At 53.3% G+C, this 18,761-nt stretch overlaps 6 protein-coding genes and 1 pseudogene across 7 annotated transcripts; 5 read left to right on the top strand and 2 right to left on the bottom strand.

Moving 5' to 3' along the window:
- Positions 1 to 91: 91 nt before the first annotated feature.
- M431DRAFT_9108 (hypothetical protein) lies at positions 92 to 1,040 on the bottom strand (the record flags this gene model as incomplete). The annotated part of the gene is made up of 2 exons (XM_024924214.1): positions 92 to 211; positions 279 to 1,040. 2 exons carry the CDS (start codon positions 1,038 to 1,040, stop codon positions 92 to 94), a joined length of 882 nt encoding a protein of 293 aa, XP_024770075.1.
- Positions 1,041 to 1,319: 279 nt separating this feature from the next.
- On the top strand, positions 1,320 to 2,924 carry M431DRAFT_499221 (hypothetical protein; the record flags this gene model as incomplete). Its single annotated transcript, XM_024917771.1, has 4 exons — positions 1,320 to 1,571; positions 1,642 to 1,816; positions 1,896 to 2,740; positions 2,829 to 2,924. The coding sequence occupies 4 exons, from the start codon at positions 1,320 to 1,322 to the stop codon at positions 2,922 to 2,924; spliced, it is 1,368 nt and encodes a 455-aa protein (XP_024770076.1).
- A 2,087-nt stretch (positions 2,925 to 5,011) lies between these two features.
- Positions 5,012 to 5,986, top strand: M431DRAFT_541235 (annotated as a pseudogene; the record flags this gene model as incomplete). Its single annotated transcript has 2 exons — positions 5,012 to 5,724; positions 5,817 to 5,986. Coding segments are annotated over 2 exons (757 nt in total), but the record flags the coding sequence as incomplete, so codon positions are not given.
- A 125-nt stretch (positions 5,987 to 6,111) lies between these two features.
- M431DRAFT_485789 (hypothetical protein) lies at positions 6,112 to 9,171 on the top strand (the record flags this gene model as incomplete). Its single annotated transcript, XM_024916321.1, has 1 exon — positions 6,112 to 9,171. The coding sequence occupies one exon, from the start codon at positions 6,112 to 6,114 to the stop codon at positions 9,169 to 9,171; it is 3,060 nt and encodes a 1,019-aa protein (XP_024770077.1).
- A 3,258-nt stretch (positions 9,172 to 12,429) lies between these two features.
- M431DRAFT_511963 (hypothetical protein) lies at positions 12,430 to 13,632 on the top strand. Its single transcript, XM_024919767.1, has one exon. It carries the CDS (start codon positions 12,483 to 12,485, stop codon positions 13,248 to 13,250), a length of 768 nt encoding a protein of 255 aa, XP_024770078.1. The 5' UTR covers positions 12,430 to 12,482; the 3' UTR covers positions 13,251 to 13,632.
- A 202-nt stretch (positions 13,633 to 13,834) lies between these two features.
- On the bottom strand, positions 13,835 to 15,394 carry M431DRAFT_499223 (glycosyltransferase family 4 protein; the record flags this gene model as incomplete). The annotated part of the gene is made up of 2 exons (XM_024917772.1): positions 13,835 to 14,852; positions 14,913 to 15,394. 2 exons carry the CDS (start codon positions 15,392 to 15,394, stop codon positions 13,835 to 13,837), a joined length of 1,500 nt encoding a protein of 499 aa, XP_024770079.1.
- A 1,333-nt stretch (positions 15,395 to 16,727) lies between these two features.
- On the top strand, positions 16,728 to 18,704 carry M431DRAFT_95238 (hypothetical protein; the record flags this gene model as incomplete). Its single annotated transcript, XM_024924682.1, has 1 exon — positions 16,728 to 18,704. The coding sequence occupies one exon, from the start codon at positions 16,728 to 16,730 to the stop codon at positions 18,702 to 18,704; it is 1,977 nt and encodes a 658-aa protein (XP_024770080.1).
- Positions 18,705 to 18,761: the final 57 nt, after the last annotated feature.

The raw sequence follows: 18,761 nt of genomic DNA on the forward strand, positions 1-18,761 counted from the left end.
GGGTATCGTTTTACTTTACTTGCGTTTCTACATGTCATGCCTCCTAACGTACAGACTGCCCTGCAGACAGAACACCAGTCTGAGCCAGGCTTCATGATGCCTCGGCTGCCTTCTGCTGCTGCTTCAACTTCTCCTCAAATTTGGCAAACTCTTGCAGAGAAATCTCCTCTTCCTCATCCAGGATCTGCTTTACTCCCTGGACTTCTTCAATCTATGCGACAGGAGAACCCGACGGTCAGTGAACAATTGTTTGGTAACGGCAACTTGGTTAGACTCACATAATGCATCAACATGCCCTCAATGCCATTCTTCAATGTCACCGTACTTGAGTCGCATGTCCGGCAAGCTCCGCGCAGCTTTAGCAGCACCTGGCCGTCCTCGAAGCCGCGGAATTCAATGTCGCCACCGTCCTCCTGGATGGCTGGGCGGATTCTCGTTTCCAGTAGCTCCTTGATCATGCCCACCACCTCGCTGTCGTTTTCGTTGTAAGCCAGACTGTCTTCTTCCACAGCCGCGGAGTCATCCCCCTTGCGCTCCGCGACATTGACTATAGTCTCGCCGGAAGTGATAGCCTCGGTTATGAGAGCAAAGATCTCGGGTCGCACATGAGCCCAGTTGGCGTCTCCAGCCTTGGTTACAGTGATAAAATCGGCTCCGTAGAAGACCGAGGTTATGCCGTCAATGTTCATGAGCTTCGCGGCCAATGGCGAAGGATGCGGCGGAGAAATCGTAGCTCGCGGGTTTAGGTACTCTATAAACGGGGTGCTCATGTCTGGCGGGATGATGCGGTGGTTCGGTAAGAACTTGAGGGCATCCGGGTTTGGTGTATTTTCAGTCTGGATGAAGATTGTCCGTACGCCGCTCGGGATAGGGCGCTGTGTCTTCCTTGTGTGAGGCCGTGATGCGGCAATGACTGGGATCCGCATGCTGGTGCTGAGATGCCGCTGAGAGGCTACTGCGATTCGACATGCCGGCAGTGGCCTCGAGATTGCAGCGGCGACGAATCGCGACGCTGCTCTGTGCATGTTGAGCGATGCCATGGTATTATTTCCTCTTGCCAGAAAAGAAGAGACAATGACAAGAGAGAGAAAAAGAAAAAGAGAAAAGAAGGCAAGCTACTGATTACAAACCGACGTCAAGAGGCAACTTTGGAGCGCAAAGATGGATATCCGCGGCGCATCACGTGACCGAGCCAACCTCTCCCCGGCTGCCGAAAATTAGACGGATAGCTGCACGACGAGGCACTTCTTTTTCGGCGATCCATTGCTCCATCACGACGCCTCAAGGACCGTCAATTGACTACGCCATCACCCTCGACCATGATTTCGAGATCGGCTCTCTCTCGAAGCGTGCAACAGGCCGCCCGCCGGTCAGGCGCCGTGCCTCGCCGCGGCTATGCTGCTGCCGCTGCCCCAACCGCATCGTACGAGACTGCCGATGTCAGTGGGCTGAAGATTGCCTCCAAGGATGCCCACGGACCGACCACGACGCTGGCGGTTGTGGCCAAGGCCGGAACTCGTTACCAGCCTCTGCCCGGACTGACCTATGGTCTGGAGCAGTTTGCCTTCAAGGTACGGGCGCATTCTGCTATTTTTTCGAGGCTCGTTGGCAGAGCTTGAGCTAATTTTATATCGGCTCTAGACCACCCAGCGACGATCTGCCCTGCGCATTGCCCGCGAGTCTGAGCTTCTCGGAGGCCAATTGACTGCCTCTCACACCCGTGAGGCCCTTGTCATCGAGGCCAGCTTCCTGCGCGATGATCTGCCCTACTTCGCCGAGCTCCTGGCCGAGGTTGTGTCCCAGACCAAGTACACCAGTAAGAGATGGCCGGATCGCAAAATCTAGAAAAAGCTGATTCTTCACGACGGAGGCTAAAAAATTTGTCTTTCATATAGCCCACGAGTTCCACGAGGAGATTGAACGAGTCCTGCCCTACAAGAAGGCCGCCGTCAACGCCGACGTTGCCGGCCTCGCTCTGGACAACGCTCACGCCGTGGCCTTCCACTCTGGTCTCGGTGCCGCCCTGAACCCCTCCACCACTGCTCCCTTCCAGAAGTACGTCAACGAGGAGTACGTTGCCAGCTTCGCCGATGTCGTCTACTCCAAGCCCAACATTGCCGTTGTCGCCGACGGTGCCGGCTCGCAGGCCCTGTCCAAGTGGGTTGACCAGTTCTTCAAGGGCGTTCCTGCTACCGCCAGCAGCGGACAGACCCTCAAGACCGAGGCCTCCAAGTACTTTGGTGGTGAACAGCGAACCAGCCACACCGCTGGCAACGCCGTTGTGATTGCCTTCCCCGGATCCGACGCCGCTGGCTCCAAGCCCGAGATCGAGGTTCTGGCTACCCTTCTCGGTGGTCAGTCCACCATCAAGTGGGCCCCTGGCTTCAGCCTCCTGTCTAAGGCCACTGCCGGAACTCCTGGTCTCTCCATTGTCTCCTCCAACCAGGCCTACTCTGACGCTGGTCTTTTGACCGTCCAGCTGTCCGGTGCCGCCGCCTCTGTTCGCAAGGCTGCTGAGGAGACCGTCAAGGCCCTGAAGGCCATCGCCGCCGGCACAGTCAGCAAGGAGGACGTGGCCAAGGCCGTCGCCAACGCCAAGTTCAACCTGCTCGAGAAGGCCGGCACTCGTGGCTCTAGCGTTCTGCTGGCCGGTACCGGTCTCGTCCACAACGGCAAGGTCCAGGACCTCGTTGCCCTGACCAAGTCCCTCGACGCTGTCACTGCCGATAAGCTGAAGACGGTGAGTAACTTATTGTTTCCCCTCCTTTCCCCGTCCCCCAACCTACTTTTTGAGCTATGCTGACATGCTTTGTTTTTTTCTCAATTAGACCGCCAAGGCTCTCCTTGACGGAAAGGCGACAGTCTCCACCGTTGGTGACTTGTTTGTGCTGCCTTATGCTGAGGAGCTGGGTCTACGGGTATAGAGGGGGAATTAAGGCGTAAAAAGCTTGTACAACAGTCAGAGTCATCTAGATGTGGGGGAGGGGCTAAAGTCATGGTGTTGGTTGTGAAAAAGGCCATTTGTATTAAATCCCCTTTTGTTCACTGAAAGCGCGTCTGTCCCATCTTGACCCTTGAATTGTCGCCAACCCCATATAATGGCTTAGGGAGAACGGAAAAGGAAAAAAAAGACGATATGATTTTACCGTATTGTGGTCTATGTGGTGTTGGATTGTATGATTGGCTTGCTGAATGGGGATGATTGAGCAACAAGAGGGCAAATGCATGGCGAAGCGTTTCAAGCACGGCTGTATGATGTTGAGGTTATGAAGATGATGTGCTGATGTGCTGATGTGATTAGAGGACTCGTTGACTTATTTTTGATGTAACGCAGCGCCCGTCACAGTCATCGCATAAGCTGCCGTTCAATCTCATGCGCTGGGAGGCCATCCATGCAATGTAGAATTAAGGCCACGCTACTCTACTCACCACAGCGACTACCATGGTAACCAACCAGGTCATGCAACAGGGCTCGAAGAGAATGCTAGTGTTTTTGGTGATAAAGAGCGAGACATTGAGATGCATCAATGGGAGTTTGGATTTCAGGTGACTGAATAGGGTTGGGAATTACTAGATGGGCAGGGGAGACGGAAGACTAGAGAGGAGGCTGAAACAGGGTATGGAAAATAGAGGAGGGGTTTGATAATGTCTTGAAGGAGGATATATTATCCGGTAAGGGTCACATTGTCTGGTGCCCGTGTGTCGAGATTTCTACACTTCGTAGTATGCTGGATGCTGATGTTGTTTGGAGGTAGGTACCTATGCGTACATCTACTTTGGTAGCTTCATGCCGTCTACATGTAGGTGGTGCGTCCATGTCATTCACGTTTTAAGACACTGAATGGATCTGATACACCACACTACCGCTGTCCGACTGCCTGGGTCATGCAAGGGTGCTCTTCCGCTATTGCGCCTCTCTGAGATTGATCTCTCTTTTGGCGGGATCTTTTGATAGATCCGCGTCTTTATAGCCTGAAGCGGTGCCATGGTCAACGATTGCTGCTTGGCGTAAGAGACATGTCAACTGGAGGTGAGAAACACGGAGTTCTGTGGCGCATATCCATGTGTGTACTGGGAAAAGGAAGAAATTAATGCTCGTAAGTCGAGAGGCGTGATGAGATTTGGTGCATGGGCGACGGCTGGAAAAAAAGGGGCAGGGGAATGGGAAAAAGGCAATTGGGGTGTTATGGACTATCGGATTTTGAAAGGTGACGGCGCAATAAACTAGCGTGGGTGCGGACATGAAGGATGCTGATCTATGGTATGGCATGGAGAGAAATTCCCATTGTACGGATATGAGGCCGCCATATAATACTGTAGATGCTCAATTGGTGTAAGTCGATATGAAAGACAAGACGCCAACCACTGGCTTTGGCACGAGCGGGCTTATTGGCCCCGTGATTGCAAGATTGACCAGGCATTGTTAGATGCTATTGTCGAGACAAGGATACACTTAATCTCCGTTGGATAAGACATGCAGCAGCAGTAATAAAGTGAGGCTGGTGGACAGGGCCCGTCGTCATTTTACTTTTGTCCTTGTGCGGCTGGGCGAATGACGCGCTCTCGTTTGTATTGACCCGGCGAACCCCGGGACCCTGTTGAGATGCTGCCGCATGGAAACGAGGGGCGGAATCACGCAAACGACATTGGCTGTGGGAACTGGAGGCGCCACGATGGTGGTATCCAGCGAGATTAGGCTGTTGTCTGGAGAGATTTGGTGGGTTAGTGATGGTGATGATGATATTCACGGGTGTTTGCATATAGCACAGAGTACATGCACTGTACTTGGACGGGGGTGATTCAGAGGTGTAGAATTGAGGTATTGATTGGGCAAATACTACTAGGTATGGTAATACATGTACTCACTAGTACATATATACAAATGAGCTTGAAATTTGGAGCTACAAAACATGTACACGCCCGCTCAATCTCATTTAACATTCCATCATTGCCCTCCAGCATCAACAATTCCCGTCACCACTGGCCCTTGCCGCAAAAGGGAACAAACCATCTATCCATGCCCCGTTAGCGCCTCGCCCATCTCCTTTTTCGGTGTCCCAGCAACAGGGGTCTTTCTTCTTGGGCTTTTGGGTTTCTTGGGCGCCATTTGCATGTCTTTGACGGCCGCCTGCGATAGGGCAGCCTCTCGTCCAGCCACTCCACCCTGCCTGAGCTCGGGTTCCCTAGCGGGCTGTTCAGCGCTTCCAGCGCTCCAGCCTTCTGCTATAACTGGCAGCTCTCCTGATTGTCTGGAGACCCCTTGCACGTTTCTAAGCGGTGCTCCACAGGCCCCCGGGAACCATCGAAGTAGCGGCAAGCTGTCTCCAAAACTCTTCCACTCTCGTAGCGCATTTTGCAGCGCTGGAGCCGCTGGAGCCTGCCGACCTGCATCATCGGAACTCAATTTTTTTTTTTCATTCACCGGTTTCTTTTTTTTTTCTTCTGCTTTTCTTTTTGTGGCTGCACTGCAGTGGCGCCGGCAAGAGGCGCTCCTGCTTGGGAACCGACCGGTAGCACGGGAACCAAAAAAAGTCTCAGCACGGGCAAATCCAGGTGCTCGTCCTCGTACAGGCAGAGACCGGTGTCGAAATCTCAGCTCGACCGCCCAGATCTTACTTGTACATGCCGCTGCCCCCGACTCGCCGAGGCTCCCCATTTTGCATTCCATTTGCATTTGCCCTTTTCTGGCGATGCTTCTTTGCTCTTCTTCTCTTCATAGTCGCTGTGAGTAAACCCTAGCCATGAGCTGTGCTGTGCTGTGCTGTGCGTTGCCCCGCTAGATGCAGCATGCGCTGACCCCCAATGGATGTTGATAGCTTTCACCATCTTGACCAAGCAGCTGTCACTGGGCAGAGCTTGAGCATCAGACAACTGCAACGTCATTCCATTTCTATTCCTTATTTGTCCTACCCGATCTAGCAATTCGCTTTGCCCAACGACTCCAAGGCGTCGTCGGCCCAACATAGCGCTCATCTTTGCTTCCATTGACTCTGCTTTTCTTGCTGTTTTCTTCTTCACATCTTTCCTCTCCTTCCCACATCTCAATGATTACTCGACGACGACTTGTTACATCCTAAACATCGTCCTCGTCTTACTGTCCATGGCGGCGAGATGACGGCGACTCCCTCCAGCAACCGGCTGAAGCTTACCCCCTCCAATTCACCTTTTCTCACCACCCGACGCCCGAGGTCTCCGCTGCGCGGTCGACCCGTGTTCGAATCCCGCCTTTCGCTCAAGAGAGTTGTCGGGACAACATGCCGCTCACCCACCGCCTTTGATGCCGTCGGCACCACCTTTGCCTACACTGCTGGCGGTGCCGTCGTGGTTGTTCATGTCGACGCCGACCAGTATACTCAGCGATTCTACCGAGCTCGCCCCAATGTTGCGTCCCTCTACGCCGCTTCCCAGAACGGACCATCTGCACCGACGACAACGACGACGGCCCCAAAGGCCAATGACAGCCGGAACCGTGTTGCTGCCGGCTATCGAGACTCTCACAGTGCGCCAGATTGGGCAGACGGTTCAATATCTAGGACGTGGACCAGCCGCGAGCGTATCAAGGCGGCCACCTGCCTCAGTCTAAGTCCAGATGGCAAGTACTTGGCCGTGGGCGAGACTGGATATTCGCCTCGGGTCTTGATTTTCAGCCTCCAGGATGCATCCTCCGATATTCCTCTAGTGTCAATTAGTGAGCATGCATTTGGCGTTAACGCAGTGGCATGGTCCGAGGATTCCAAGTATCTCGCCTCCCTCGGAGCCGCAAACGATGGCTATCTGTATGTCTGGAAAGTAGACCCTCGTAATGGCCAGACCAAACTCTTTCAGCAAAATAGGTGCACATCTTACGTCAAAGAAATGGTGTGGCTGGGAAACTCACTCATCACTCTCGGCATCCGGCATATCAAGATGTGGAAGATTGATGAAAACGCCGGCATCTCTCCGACAAAGCCAAAGTTTGGCTCGGATCACCCTCCCTTGTCACCGACGTCTCAAAAGACGTTGCCTGGCCGAAATATTATCCTGGGAAGCCTTCTGGAAGCTACTTTCAGCTGCGCAGCTGTCGACGGTAGCAGGTTCATCATTTGCACAGAGGCAGGCGATGTGTGCATTTTAGACGGCGACGATAAGCAGACGAAAGTTGTCTGCATTCTCAACCTGGAGTTCTCTATATCGACCATTCAAATTCGAGGCAATGTTGCGTATGTTGGCGGCAAAGGCGGCAATTTCACAAAACTCGACGTTGTTAGGCTTATGGACGGGAGCAATGACTGTATTATTGGCACGTCGCAATCCTCGACTGGATTAGTGGCCTTGGGTTTCATGATGAATAACTCGGTCACTATTGACGCCAAAGGATCAATTGATATTTGGGATTTGGACTACGTGCCTGGTCAAACGGCCGAGCCGTCATCCCACATTCATATCCCAGGCCATGGAGAGCCGGTGGCTGGAATTTGTCCCATGGACAGGTTAAATGAGATGCAGGCGGCTTTTTTGACCTGGTCGTCCTCTGGCATGGTGACTTTTTGGGACTTGGCCGGTAAGATCAAAGCGTCCATCAGCATTCCGCTGGAGGGTCTGAGTGCGCCGGATGCCAATCCGGAGCCGCCGAATCAATTGACCTGTGTCAAAGTCTCAAAGAGTGGGCGTCTCTTGGTCACAGCCGATCGCCTCGGAGTATTGAGAGTTACAGATACAGTTACAGAGGAGTGTCTGCTCGATACCAAAGCTCACTCGGCTGATTGTACATCCATCAGCCTGTATGAAGATGGAGAGAAATTCCTTATGGCTTGTTGTGGTAGGGACCGCACTGCACAGCTATTTCACCGTGCTTCTGCCAGCGGCAATATCGAGCATTTTCAAACCATTGAGTTTGCCGCCAGGGTCGTTCAAGTTCTCATCTCATCGGATGACAAGGTAATGACTTGTTCGTGGGACCGAATAATGCATATTCACGATTTAGTTACCAAAGAAGGAGACCCAGACGCAATAGCTGCCATTCCTTCAAAGGTCGTCTCTCTCAAGGCGTCGCCCACTTCCATGACTGTGAGCTTGGATAGTCGGACAGTGTTTGTTTCTATGCTAGACCGATCCGTCTGCCAGTACGATATCTTGACGGGACGGCCGATCAACTGCTTCAAGTGTATGGATGAGAGCAGCATAGAATCCGCCGTTCTCGAGTCCATATCCATTGAACAGGGTTCGCCTAGAGACTCTGATTTTCTGTTGGCCGCCTCCAATACTGACAAATCCATCCGGCTCTACGACGCTATTTCTGGGAGCTTTTTGGACCGAGAATGGGGCCATACCGAGGCCATCAATGGCGTGTGCTTTGTTGAAGACAGCGATGAGAGCAGACGTGTTGTGAGCGTTGCGGCTGACGGGACAATCATGATTTGGTCCCTAGATGTTCACGAGCGGATGAAAAGTAGAGAGCCGTCACCTTCGAGAGACGCCACCTCGGGCAGGCCACCCTTGCGAAAAGTCTTATCAAAAGCTGAATTGGCCGAATTCCAACGCCCGCGAGAAGGTTCGACAGGACAACGTTCCTCGCCGCCGCCGCCATTGCAAATCCGAACGGTACGGAAGCGCAATTCTCGACTCGATCTCTCTTCCAATACCCCCGGCGCCAGGACACCCTCTGGGACTTTACGAATTAGCCCTGGTGCTAGCAGGGCTTTGGACGACACGCCTTCGCGCCGAAGGGGAATTGATGTTCATACTAGCAGCCCTCCGCTTAGCCCAAGGGCCAGGCTCTCTCGCAGGCCATCACTTCCGGCCCTCGGCCACGCAGCGCGCAAGAAGACTTCCACCCCCAACCTTCGTGGAAATACATCTTTGACGGCGGCGACGGAACAAACCTGTCGTACTTTGAGAGCATACAGGAAGAAGCTCTCGTCAGCAGAACCTATCAATCCAGATGCTCTCGGCGAACTGGATCAGGAGTTGCGGTTCACTGCTGCCGCGCTGGGCGACCGCGCAATCAGGAGCAGAGCGATGAATGAGACGGTTCTGAGCGGCCTCTTGGATCAATACTCAGAAAGACTCGTCACCTTATTAGACGAGAAGTTGCGCCTCACCAGCCAACCGATAGAACAAGACACAGAAGTGTCAAGTGTGGATCGTCGCGGTAGCACGGACGAAACCTCAAGCACAACATCATCAAGATGACATCCTTTTTTTTTCATTGTATCTTGTTTGTCACTAAACCATACCATACCATAATTTTGTTTTCTTTTGTACCAAGTGCGGTCAATCACTACAGGGACGGAACAGCCCACAGAATGGCGTTTGGAATTTCATATATTATCAGGGGAAAGCTCTACATATGAGCTCGAAAGGGAGAGGCGGACTGTGCTTCAGACATGGGGTTCTGCTTTTTACAGCGCTGATATGATACCACGGGAGAACTGGAGTTTAAGGCTGGTAAATCAGATGCATTTCTGTATCTTACATGGGCTGATTGGCCATGGGAGAGGGCGGTGGCATGAATTCCTTTACATACTAGTTTCAAGAGCAGAGGCCATAAAAGGGCCATTAATCAGGGCAGCTCCGCGCGCGTGCGTGTGCCGACATGATTCTAAATATTCATACTGATGATTTTACAAAACAATTCCCGTCGTGTCTGTAGAGAAATTCGATGGTTGATGCCTATTCGCTGCAGCTGATGCTGGCTTGGCTACTTTGGATATCACGTGACGTGGCCGCGATCGAAGCTTTGTCCCCTGCGTTTCTCCGCTGCTGCAATCTCGTTTCCTTTCCATCTCCAAAAATTATCCACGACGAACTTCCGCAGCCTCGCAAAAGCACATCCTCCGTCACGTGATTCGGAACAACTCGGTCGCGAACGACAAAAAAAAGTTTACAATACGCGGTTGAACGAAGATCGTAGCGCATTGAAACGAACCAGGCCGTGTCGGAGCAGCCACGTCGGGTCAGATGAGAAAAGGAAGTTGAAGCCACCGCCTGAAGGGACTGGAATCTGGATCCACGGCTGCCTGTATGTTTTATCATCACTTGCTTCATCCCCCCTGCCATTGTTCGTAATGACGTAGATGAGATGTGTCCTAACCGTCGTGTTTCGCTTCGTCTCTGATTAGATCGTGGCGCCCATATATCCTGTTGCGACGAAGCGTGACGGCCCCCTCGATAGCCGGCGAGGCGGACCTTGGGGCATGAATCAACCGGCCGCATACACGCCCCTCGAGTCGCTGTTCCTGTTCCAGTCGCTGCTTTCCCACGGAGTCGACAGCGGGGCGTTTGCGCGCATCTCGGAGCTGCTCAAGGGGAATGCGCTCATCAAGAGCGGCGACACTTACGATGCTGCGCGCCTAGCCCCCGAGGCGCTGCAGCAGCTCTTCCTGCGGTTGCTGCGAGATGAGCTCAAAGGCGATGCTGAGCGCGCTGAAGGAGGGGCGGCGACAGGTGGCGATGGACTGGGATCGCCTGGGTCGCGTAAGAGGAAGCTGGGGAGCCCTCCGCTGCCGACACTTAAGGAGATCTACGAGAATATCGACCGCATCCCAGCCATAGTCAATCGATTGTACGCACGGTATCGAGAACACACGGTCGGACTGATTCGCGAGGACGAACGCAGGTTTGCAACACTGCAGAGAGAGATTCAATTGCTGGAGCGGAGCGAAAAGGAGAGACTTGCCAAGGTGGCAGCGAGCCAGAATGTCACGCCGACTCTGGCCCCACGAGATCCAAGGGCAGCGGCGGCGGCAACGACAACACCGTCATCGACAGTATCGATTCCATCTCCGATGCCACCTTCGAATGGAGCTACTCCTTCGCCAGCACAAACACCAACAGTCCCAGCTGGCATCAGAAAAGGACCGACGCCCAATACGCCTGTCCCACCGCCGAAGCCCCCGATATCTGGCGTTGCAGCGCCCAAGGTCGCGTTGCCTACTCAATTGGTATCTGCAACACCACCGCCTCGACAGGGAGTCTCGCCGAAGCCACCAAATGGAACCTCTTCTGTGCTTCAGGCGCCGGCCGGAGTTCCCACGGCACAACCAACCTCCCAGGTATTGCAACCGCCGACTCAACAACCGCCGAAACAAATTCTTTCTCCCCGACCAGAGGCTACTGGCCCGCAGCCCCCAACCGTTCCAGGAGCAGCCCCTGCTCAGGCTGGGTCGCTGAAGTGGGAGAAGCCTTATCAACCTCCGCAAACAACGCCGGGTCTCCCAGCCGAGCAATTCTCGCCACCGATCCTCTCTTCCCCAGGCAATGCAGCTCTTCAAAAGGCGCCGCCGCCACAGCAGCAGCAGCAGCAGCAGCCTCTACCACCGCAGCAACAATGGCAACGACAGCCAGTATCTCATCCACAACATCCACAACAGCAGCATATTCAGTATCCTCCACAACCGCCACACGGACAAGTGGCACATTCACCACAACCGCAACCGCAGTCGCAGCCGCAACAGCAACAGGCTCGACCGCCAGCAGCAAAACCTGTCCTGGTTCCTCCTCAACCTGCAGGCCAACTGGCCCCCCCTGCCCTACAGCCAGGACCTCCTCGTCCAACCGGGCCAGGGGCTACACAGCAGGTTCGCCCGCCAGCAGCACCCTCAGCCTCAACAAGCCGTCCTATCCAACCTCAACAACAACCCCAACTTCATCCTCAGCAGCAACAAGCGCAACAGGGTCAACAAACGACTCCTCAGCATCAGCATATTCAGAGAGCGGTGCAGGCCCAGCCATCCTTACTGGCTCAGAAATTCCAGCATATACCGAGAATCCAGACTCCACGAGCAATTGCTTCCGCAACTCCTGCCAAAACATCACCTTCGATAACCGCCGCTGGCTCTCCCATTCCCAACAAAGGGGCCCCTGGAGCTGTCGCAACGCAGCGATGGCAACCAGGTGCTCCCTCAGCACAACAGGGAGCCCGGGCGATGCCCTCTGCTTCTCCTACGGCCAAACCATATGTGGCTCAACCTCCACGTCCCGCTATCCCAGAGCATATGATTCGGCAAGCGGCTACTCCAGGGCCTGCCAGGCGTCTTAGTCCGGCGTCTCCTGCGCCACGGACGCCAGCACCGTCTAGTCCCGTCTCTCTTAAACGCGGATTTGGAACGAAATGGGCATCTCACTCGACACCATCCACTCCTGGTCCGATAACATCGGAACCGGAGAGCCCGGCCTACGAACCCGTTAGTCCTCCGTTACCGAAGCCCGCCGTCGCAAAGGACCTTGCAGTTAAGGCAGTCCCTAAGCTGGCCGCCTCGAAACCCACTGCTAAAGTCGAGGCAACACCCCCAGCAAAGACACCTCGAGGTCGACCGCCACGTTCAGTGCAGAGAAGTCGTGGCCCAAGCGCAACACCGTCTGCCACAGGCACAAGGAGAAGCCAGTCTGTGATATCCCAAACAGATGAGCTCTCACTAGATCACTCCGTGACCAAGGTAAAGAAGGAGGTTGCAACGCCGCGGCTTCGAGAAGAAACCGGCGATACAACTGCGGATGAGAGTATGCCAGGACGTGGCCTGATGGCCACACCCAGTAGTATGACCCGTGCACCCAAGCGGAAGCGGCAGGACACTCCTACTGACCTTCAAGGCCCTCCAACGCATGTGTTGTGGACGCGAGGATTCACAAAGGTGTCCTCGTCAGCCCTCGACCAGATATCGAGCCATCGCGATGCCAACATGTTTGCGACAGCGCTGCGAGAAAAGGACGCGCCGAATTATAGGCAGATCGTACTGCAGCCGCAAGATATTACCTCTATCCGCTCTGCCATCAAGGCAGGTAACAAAGCGGCGCTTCAGGCGGCGGCCAATCTGCCGGGCGGCGATCCGGGTACGGCGAGCGTTTGGCTTCCCATCTCCGACGATCTCGTTCCTCCGAGAGGTATCATCAATAGCGCTCACCTCGAGCGTGAGCTGGTGCACATGTTCTGCAATGCAATCATGTACAATCCCGATCCCGATCGTGGTCCTGGACCGGCGTTTATGAGAAGGTCCCAAAGCGATGAGGAAGAAGTCGTTGGCTATCGACTCGACGAAAACGGAGTGGTTAAGAACACGCAGAGCATGTTTCTCGAGGTCGAGAAGCTACTGGGCGATTTGCGCGCGGCCGAAAAGGACAGGGGTATTCCACCGATATCCACGACGAGGCAGGGAAGTGTGGCCACACCGGCGGAAGACACTGCTGAAGAGGAAGACGAGCTTGCTGGCGATGGGGACTCGGCTTCGGCTTCGGGGACGGCCAAGAGGAGACGTATCAGTACTAGGAGTTAGAAACAGCCTGTGCTTATGAAAATGCTGGGCGAGAAGCCTCGTGGGAAGGGCGTGCGGAGTCCGAGGGTCTTAAGGGGCTCGAAGTTATCGAAGTAGCTGGGGAGCGTTATGTGGAAGGGAAAGGGAAAGGGTATTAGCGGGTAACGGGAAGCGGCGAAACTGGGGGTTTTTGATGCTTTTGCGATGGCTTTTGAGTTGTGTATAGCGCCTTTTTTGTTAGAGTTGCAAAGTTCAGAGAGTAATTATTAGCTTCTATTAGCTTTTAACTCGAAATGCGAGCCAAGATCTCCAGTAATCGCAACTGGGGCTTGATAATGTCTAACGTTCGGGCGATGCCTTTGATGCTTTGCGTTACGTGACACATGAAGCGACTAGGGCGTGTTTATGGTTCATGAATGATTGATTAGGTGAATGTTGATATAAGATTCTATAAATCCAGTCTACTTTCGTGGTAACATTGCGCTATTCGCTCTGAATTATCATAAGGGGAGAGACTACTGTGACTCTTTCACACAATCCCATAATAAGAAACTTTAAAAACACGCCTCCAATAAGCTGTCTCTTAAAACAACGATCTAAACCCTTCACCTATCCAACTTGGGAACTCTAATCGATGAAGTTGATCGATTGCTCAGTGCAATCTTCATCGAGTCCTGCGCCTTGTCCTTTGCAGGCGACTTCCGCGGCCAATCCGGACAAACATCGATATTCTCCCTGGGGAACCACCACTCAAGAAACAAGAAGAACAAGTAATCCACGACAACGCACAGACAAAACAGCTTACCAGCCCAGATGCCGCAGCCATAATACCGCTTCAGCCTATCAATGAGCGCAAAGTCTCGTATGCGGCTCCCGTTATAACCGCTAGTATCGAAGCCGTAAAACTCCTCCTCGCTAATAGTCCCGCAGATGCCGTCATACACGCGCTCGGTGCGCATGGCGACGTTGGACCACGAATACATCTTCTTGACCTCGTCGTGGAACTTTTCGGTGCGGATCTTCCCCGCCCGCATGGCGGTGATGGCCTTGCCCGTGGCGGCCACGATGTCGTCCTCTTCGGGCTTTGCAAAGGTCGTCATGTGCGATGGGAGGACTTCTGGGATGCCGCCGACTTGGGTGCACACGACGTATAAGCCGCACGAGGCAGCTTCGACGATGACGGTGCCAAAGGCTTCGGTAAGGGAAGGGTGAAGGTATATGTGGCCGCGGGTCATGACGTCGCGCACGTCCTCGTGGCGGATGGAGCCGAGCATCTCGACGCGGTCTTGTAGCACGTTGGTCTCAATCATTTGCTCCAGGTCAATAGCCTTGGGGCCTGAGCCGGCGATGATGAATCGGGTGTTGGGGTGGTTCTCCAGGATACGGGGGATGGCGGCGGTTAAAAGGTCTGTGCCTTTGTTGTAGAAGAGACGGGAGATGACGACGATGGTGATCATGTCGTCGGGGCCGAGAAGGCGAGGGGATGGCTCGGACCTGAAGCCTCCTCCCTGGTCTGACGGTGCTGGATAGTCGCGAGGCCGAAAGTTTTCGCCCACGACGGCATTGGGAATGACTGATACCATGAGAGGGTCTAGTGATGCACGAAGCACAGTATTCTCCTTGCTAAAAGTTGGTTAGATTTAAAAAGGGTAAATTGCAGGGAGAATCTGTCGTTTTACATACCAGGTGTGGCTCACGCATATGCTATGATCCACGTCGCTGAGAATAAACTTGAGTAGCTTGTTTGTCAAGATACTGGCAGCGTCCGCAAACCCAAAGAGCGAATGATCGGTAAACACAGTCCTCAGCCCCATGGTTCTTGCATGCAAGATGCCTTCGTGGCAGAGCGAACTAAGACTGCCGTGGCCATGGACAATCTCAATCTGCTCACGGATGCAGATGTTTCGTAGAATGGGGAAAAAGGAGAAGACGGTAGGAAAGGTTGCCTGCCGATAGATGACTAGAAACGGCACATGATAGACCTTGAGGCCGTTGTTGAGATAGCGGACTCCCTTGCGATCATCGTGGGCGTGCGTGATGATGATGACCTTGTGGCCTCTGTCGATGAGTTTGCTCGAGAGTTGGTATATGTGAGACTCGACGCCGCCGGGTTGGGGGAAGAAGAAGTCGCTAACCATGGCGATGTTGTAGGTTTTGCGCGCCATCTTGTAGTTGATAAATTATGGAATATGAGCCCTGGATGCTGGATATCGTGATCATGGATCTTTGCGATTGTGAGAGCGACTGATGCTGAGACAGAGGGTGAGATACAGCATGTGAGCGTCGTCACCACCGGCTGATTTCTTCTTCTTCTTCTTCTTCTTCCGCCTAGGTGCTATGCACTCTTCCTCGTTGTATCATATCATCTCAGTCGATACCATATCATTAAATACTCCTTGGGATTCCTGGGGAGGTTATACAGGAGGTCTTTACAAGGTGGATGTAATTTAAGGGCAGTTATAGACTCACTCTCCCGAGCTCCAATTGGATACGTCTCCATTGATGACGCTAAGCCCGTCGATAAGCTTGGCGGTGAATGGCGGCAAAACGCCGATAACAGCTCCGTTGCCAAATTTTTGGACGAGCTACTGCGCGGGTCGCAGATCTGCATCGCATTGACTTGGACAGTGGCAGAAAAAGTTGTCGGCGCAGCGCATTTGATTCAACCCGGAATTTCTGGGGTCAATTTACTTTTTTGTTCATTTTTATTGGTTTCAGTCTTTTCATATTATCTTAAACTCCAAAATGTATGCAAGATATATCCCTCCAGCTGGAGGGAATGCGCCTCCGAAAGCCAGCAGAGATTCTTCCGTCGCGAAACAAGCGCCGGCACCATCATCAGTACCTGCAGCTCCCGTAGCGACAAATGGTGATGGACTCTCTTACTCTCGTTATATCCCTGGCGCCAAAACCCAACAACAGACTGAATTGCCGTCAATTCAGCGGTTCGAAGAGGAGGCAGACTCTCCAAAGCCAAAGAGAAAGCGAAGCGATGGGGAGCCCCCACTGCAATCTCAGAAAAAGAAGCCGAGGAAATCTAAGAGACGAACGCTAGATGTCGAATCAGAAGATGAATCAGAAACAGATACAGAGCCAGAAGAGGCCGAGACCAAGACGAAGCGTGGTTCCAAGGACGAAGTGCGGAAGGAAAAAGAACCAGAGCAAAAACAAGAACAAGAATCCGCAGATGAAGAGGAGACAAAACCGAAAAAGAGCAGGAAATCAGAAAAACTCGGTGATGGTTTGAAATTGAACAAGGAAGAAAAGAAGAAGAAGAAGAAAGACAAGAAGGGAAGCGAAACATCCGACCATGGGGATGAAGACAACGAATGGAGGCCCGAGCAGGTTGATGTTGACGAAACGAGTCCCAGCGCCCAGGATGCTGAGATGGTAAATGCGGAACCCCCCGCGGAGGACGACGTGGAAGCTCCCGAATCCGATGAAAAGCAGGTGAAGAAGGCCAAACGCGAAAAGAAGAAGAAATCCCAGGATGCCGACATGGACGATGCTCCAGCGGAAGATGAAGAAGACAAGCGACACAAGGCCGTCTTTGAACGAAAAGCCAAATCACTCAAGTACGCCGAAATCATCAAAGAGCAAGGCATCGTGGAGGAGCCGGAAGAGCCAACCGAACTCCATGGCCTGGAACCTCTCCCGCAGCCCGCACGAACCGCACCAAGCACGGAAAAGCCGACATACGAGACTCTTCCTCCATGGCTCTCGGCGCCCATTCGTGTCTCGGTGGATACTAGAACTCCCTTTACAGATCTGGGTATCCTCCCAAAGGCAGCGCGGGTGCTGGAACAAAAGGGCTACACAGAAGCTTTTGCCGTTCAGACAGCAGCTCTGCCGTTACTACTCCCTACAAATAAGCAGCAGCCGGGCGATCTTCTTGTCTCGGCGGCGACTGGATCTGGAAAAACACTAGCTTACGCTCTACCGATTGTAAGAGATCTGAGCAACAGCGTTGTTACAAGATTACGTGCGCTCGTCGTGCTCCCTACAAGAGAACTCGTCAAGCAAGCCCAAGAAGTCTTTGAGCTGTGCGCAAAGGCCTACGAGGGAGAAGACAGGAAAAGGGTGCGCGTTGGAATCGCCATTGGTAACCAGTCATTGGCCTCTGAACAGGATCTTCTCGTGAGCAAGGAGACGCGATACGATCCGGAAGCATACAAGCAGCTGGAACAAGAAGCATCACATCGAACCTCGAGTTCCCACAGCGAAGACGATCTGGACGACTTTCTCACCGGCCCCAATACGCAACGTGCCAACCCTCGCATCGGCCCCTGGCAAGGCCAAGTCATTGATTTCTATTCCAAAGTCGACGTCCTCATCTGCACCCCCGGCCGTCTCGTCGAGCACCTCGACCAGACGCCTGGCTTCTCCCTGTCCTACATCCGCTGGCTCGTCGTCGACGAGGCCGACAAGCTGCTCGCGCAAAGTTTCCAAGGATGGCTAGACGTCGTCCTAGACAAATTCAAGACGAGCCAGTTTGGCGCTCGGGACTTTCCCGACATGCCGTACTCGGGCGTCCGCAAGATTCTTCTTAGTGCCACCCTGACGAGGGATCTAAGTCTTTTGAATCAGCTCGCTCTGCGCAGACCCAAGCTGATTGTCCTGGAGAGCGGCAAGGATGTTCAGGTTGCGGAGCACTCGCTGCCGGAATCTCTGAAAGAATATGCCGTGAGGGTTCACGATGCAAACCTCAAGCCACTGTATCTTCTTGATCTTCTACGAAGCCCACATATGGCCATTAACGACGATGCCAAGAATGTGGATCTTAGCACAGAAGCACAGTCAGATTCAAGCTCAGAGACTAGCTCAGACGATACAAGTTCGGATTCCGATTCCGACTCTGCCTCCGACACTAGTTCAGACTCTGATACAAGTTCAGAATCGGATTCGGATTCAGACGCAGAATCGAACGCCCGCAACAAGAAAGCACACTCCAAGCCGTCCAAGTCACATCTCCCCAGATCATTAATCTTCACAAAGTCCAACGAAGCTGCCCTGCGCTTATCCCGGCTGCTCATCCTCCTCGACAAGTCCCTCGCTACACAAATCGGCACTCTCACATCCACCACGCCAACCAGCATCCGTCGCAAGACTCTGCGAGCCTTCACCACCCCTTCTTCCCCTCTCCGTCTCATTATAGCATCTGATCTTGTGGCACGTGGTATTGATATTCCAAAGCTGCCGCACGTCATCAACTATGACTTGCCGCCAAGCGTAGCTAGTTACGTCCATCGTGTGGGACGTACTGCTCGAGCTGGTAGATCTGGATGTGCCTGGACACTTGTGGGAGACGGGGAGAGTGGTTGGTTCTGGGGTAAGATTGGTAAGAGTGCTGCTGTGAAGAGATCACAAAAGGTGGCTAGAGTCATGATTGAGGAGATGAACGAAGAGAGAATAGAAGAATATGAGAGTGCGCTAGAGAAGCTAGGCAAGGAGGCACTCGAGTCACGGAAGAGATAGAAGGTAGACCGATAGATAAAACATTGTTAATACCAAGCAAGAATCCATCAACTTTTC

The sequence above is a fragment of the Trichoderma harzianum genome, assembly GCF_003025095.1.
Source record: "Trichoderma harzianum CBS 226.95 unplaced genomic scaffold M431scaffold_14, whole genome shotgun sequence".
NCBI classification, from domain to species: Eukaryota; Fungi; Ascomycota; class Sordariomycetes; order Hypocreales; family Hypocreaceae; genus Trichoderma; species Trichoderma harzianum.